Source organism: Kryptolebias marmoratus, linkage group LG14 (genome assembly GCF_001649575.2).
Source record: "Kryptolebias marmoratus isolate JLee-2015 linkage group LG14, ASM164957v2, whole genome shotgun sequence".
Lineage (NCBI taxonomy): Eukaryota > Metazoa > Chordata > Actinopteri > Cyprinodontiformes > Rivulidae > Kryptolebias > Kryptolebias marmoratus.
Genome location: NC_051443.1, coordinates 8,496,600 through 8,500,053, shown reverse-complemented (window position 1 = coordinate 8,500,053; position 3,454 = coordinate 8,496,600). Strand labels below are relative to the sequence as shown.

The 3,454-nt window shown below is 40.0% G+C and overlaps 1 protein-coding gene across 2 annotated transcripts in view; it reads left to right on the top strand.

Moving 5' to 3' along the window:
- Positions 1 to 3,454, top strand: part of LOC112451274 — a 16,000-nt gene that overhangs the window by 7,028 nt on the left and 5,518 nt on the right. For both annotated transcript variants that reach the window (XM_037979293.1, XM_037979294.1), the window contains exons 2-3: positions 1,937 to 1,969; positions 2,068 to 2,190. In XM_037979293.1, coding sequence (XP_037835221.1) covers positions 1,937 to 1,969; positions 2,068 to 2,190 — 156 coding nt within the window. The remainder of the gene's footprint in view (positions 1 to 1,936; positions 1,970 to 2,067; positions 2,191 to 3,454) is intronic.

The following is a 3,454-nucleotide window of genomic DNA, read 5'->3' as shown; positions in this document are numbered from 1 at the left end:
CCAGTATTGATGCTCGTCTTCTGCAGTAAAGTTAGACTCAGGCACTAATCTCCTTGTTAAACAGCCTTGTTATTAAAAGAAAAACACTTACCGATTAAATGTAACGCCGTCCGGACATTTTCCGTGAAGATTTGTGCAGAAAATGCAGCATAAAAAGAAGGCATTCCTGTATAGATAAACGCAAAAGCGGAGCTGTATTACTATCGTAAGATGGCGGCGTTTTAAGCTCATCCAAAGTCACGTGATGTCTTGTCTATCCATATAAGTCATTGGGGCTGCTTCTGCGGAAGGCTTGGGAAGTCGGTCTCTTTCTTATGCTCCACTACTGCCCTCTTCTGGTGGAAATTGGTATAGCACGAGAAATTACTGTTAAATAATACAAGTAAATGTGAGTGAGGGCCACACAACAAAAACAACAAAACACAAGTAATGACATGAAAAGTTGTTGGGATGCTTTTTAACAGTCAAATAGTCCTGGGTGTCGCAGCTGCAAAATTAAAATCTCAGTAATTGTCTTCTGGGAGGCAACCAATTTCCCGAGCTACATTTAAGGACAAACATGCAGCCAGAGCAGCTGCTGCAACACAGAACAGGATGCTGAATCACAGAGTTCTAGAGAACATGTTCTGTGGAAGAACATCATGACATCTTCTTACAGCAAATAGCTGAAGAAGAAGAAGAAGAAGAAACCTTTATTTGTCCCTGAGCAGGAAAATTGACATTGTTGCAACAGCAAAGGTATTGATCAAGATGGGAGAGAAAATAAAAAACAGTTCCAATTCCAACAAGGCTGAACAGCTGGAATCCTCCATGAAACAAAAATGAGACAACATTTCCCTCCAAAAACTGCAGCAGCTGCTCTCCTCAGTTCCAGACGTTTACAGACTGTTGTTAAAAGAAGAGGAGATGCTTCACAGAGGGGAAACATGGACCTGGAACAAGTTTAAACAGACGTGCTGCTGCCATCAAACTCAAAATAACTTGATTTTTTTCTAACAAATGGTTAAATGTCTTTATTTCAACATTTGACATGTTTACAATGTTCCACTGAGAATAAAATATGAGTTTTAGAAGATTTTCAAATCATTGCATTTCAGATTGATTTACTTTTTAAAGAACAACCAAACTTTTTCAGAATTGGGGGAGCAGTGAGTAAATTCAAAAAGGAACAAAGTGATTCAGTGTTTCTCTTCAGTCCTCTGTGTCTGTTAGAGACAGATGTAACTCAGTAGAGAAAAGTTTTTTTTCTTTCTCTGCCCAGCTGCCCTGTGCGTGTTCACACCGATCCCTCATCTTGGCTAGGTTTTTATTTTGTACTTTTGCTGATTAAGAAGCTGGATCGAATCCCTGGATTCTCTCCAGACGGAGATGGCGAGCCTGTGCTGAACTGAACCTCCGTTGAAGAACCTCATTCTTCTCTCCAGTGTGAACATCCATGTGGGAACAATACAAACCACTGAACAGAAGAGGAACTGAACTTAAAAACACATTTTGACTTGAGTAAGGACTAAAAAGAACTGAAATATTGAGCTCAATAGGACTGGGGTTTGATTTTGACATGCCAGCTTGTTGTTGATTTTTTTTTGTTCTTCTTGGTAAACTGTGCTCCATTTTATTCTTTCCCACAAAATAATAACTATTTTTGCTCAGTTCCTGCCTCCTGCCAGTTCATTTTTTACTCACCTTGGTTCCTTTTGTAATCCTGTCGAATCTAGCAACTGGTCTATGACTTTTGAGTTATCTTAACTTACTGAGTCAGGGGTTACACAGAACCCAGCAGAAGAACATTTTATTGTCACAATAAAACACATCTTCTAACTCATCATAAAGACTTAGTACCTCAGATTTATCAGTCATCTATCCCATAATTATAAGATACTGTATCTAAATGATGACTTAGTACTTACTGATGGTTTCTGTCTGATGTTCTCCTCAGGAGTTCAGGCTGAAGGAAAACATGACTCAGCAGGTAAAAAGACAAACATTCATGAATCAGAATCAGTTTGAATGTAACCTGTTCTGAGGTAAATCCACTTCTTTACTGACGACTCTCTGATTTCTGTTCAGAACCTGATGAGCTCAGGTTGGTGGGAGGAGCCAGTCGCTGTTCAGGTGACCTGGGGCTTAAACATCTGGGAGAATGGAGACCAGTGGATGGTCCTGACTGGACCCTGAAGACAGCAGCTGTTGTCTGTCAACATCTGGACTGTGGCTCTGCTGTTTCTGTAGGACAGAGACAGTCTTCATCCACACCTGTGTGGAGGATCAGGTCTGACTGTGTTCAGTCTGGTTCTGGTCTCAGAGACTGTGCATCATCAGGATCCTCTTCCTCCTCTCTGAATCTCACCTGTTCAGGTGAGCCTCTAACAGTCATGTTCTCTAACATCATGTATGACAGTCATGTTTCCAGAGTTTCTTCTGTGATTTCTTTGGACTGAACTGTAAAGTTCTCCAGAACAATCCCATCCTAAAGTCTCCTGAAGTGGATTAGTTCTGGAAGTTTCTGAGCCTCCACAGACTGCTGACCCTCACCTGACAGAGAAACCTGCAGGAAGCTGTCTGTCTGTCTGTCTGTCTGTCTGTCTGTCTGTCTGTCTGTCTGTCTGTCTGTGACCTTTATTCACACAATCTATCCATCTGGTTATATAAAAACTTTTTCTTCTACTCAGCTTTTATAGACTATGAAATGTACGATGACAGTCCTCCTATTGTAGTTTGTTTTTTTCTCTGTTTGTTTGTTTTTATGAAATAGGAAAATAAAATCTGATTTGTGGTTAACCAGGTTCTACAATGGTTCCAATCTAACCTCAAATGAACAAAAACAGACAACAGAATCCACTGAGTCATTCTTTCTTAAACAAAAACATGGTCTACTTTCTGATCCAGCAGCCTGTAGAACCTCCTTCAGCAGGAATCACTCTCAGTAATGTTTTTTCTGTAGGACTTTTTCAGTTTCTGACATAGTTGGAATAATTATTTAGTTGCACTGTTCTTTCTAATGTTGCTTTAGTTCACAGAGGGTTGCAGACATTGGTTTCTGCACAGCTCTCTGAAAGTCTCTCAAAAACATTTCTGTCAGGTTGAGGTTTTGGACTCAGACTGGACTATTGGCCCCCTTTTTTGTTAGAACCAAAATCAAATAACAAAACACTATAACATACAGCACACATGATACCAGTCTTCTAAGACTTTATTACTGTATTTAAAAAGGTTTAAAGCTAGAATAATCAGAGATGAATCCAGAAGGAGAAGGTTTGTACGATCTGGTGGTCATCAGTTTTTTCCTCTCTGTGAAGCTGAGCTCTGGAGCTGCTGCTGTTCCTGGTACAACAGTTTGATCATCTTCAGAGTTTAAAAAACAAACTCATAGATGCTGCAGCAACACAGCAACTAAATTAAAAGCTGTGCTTTCTGTCTCCTCCTAACTGCAGCATGTTTGTTGTTTGTCTGTGTT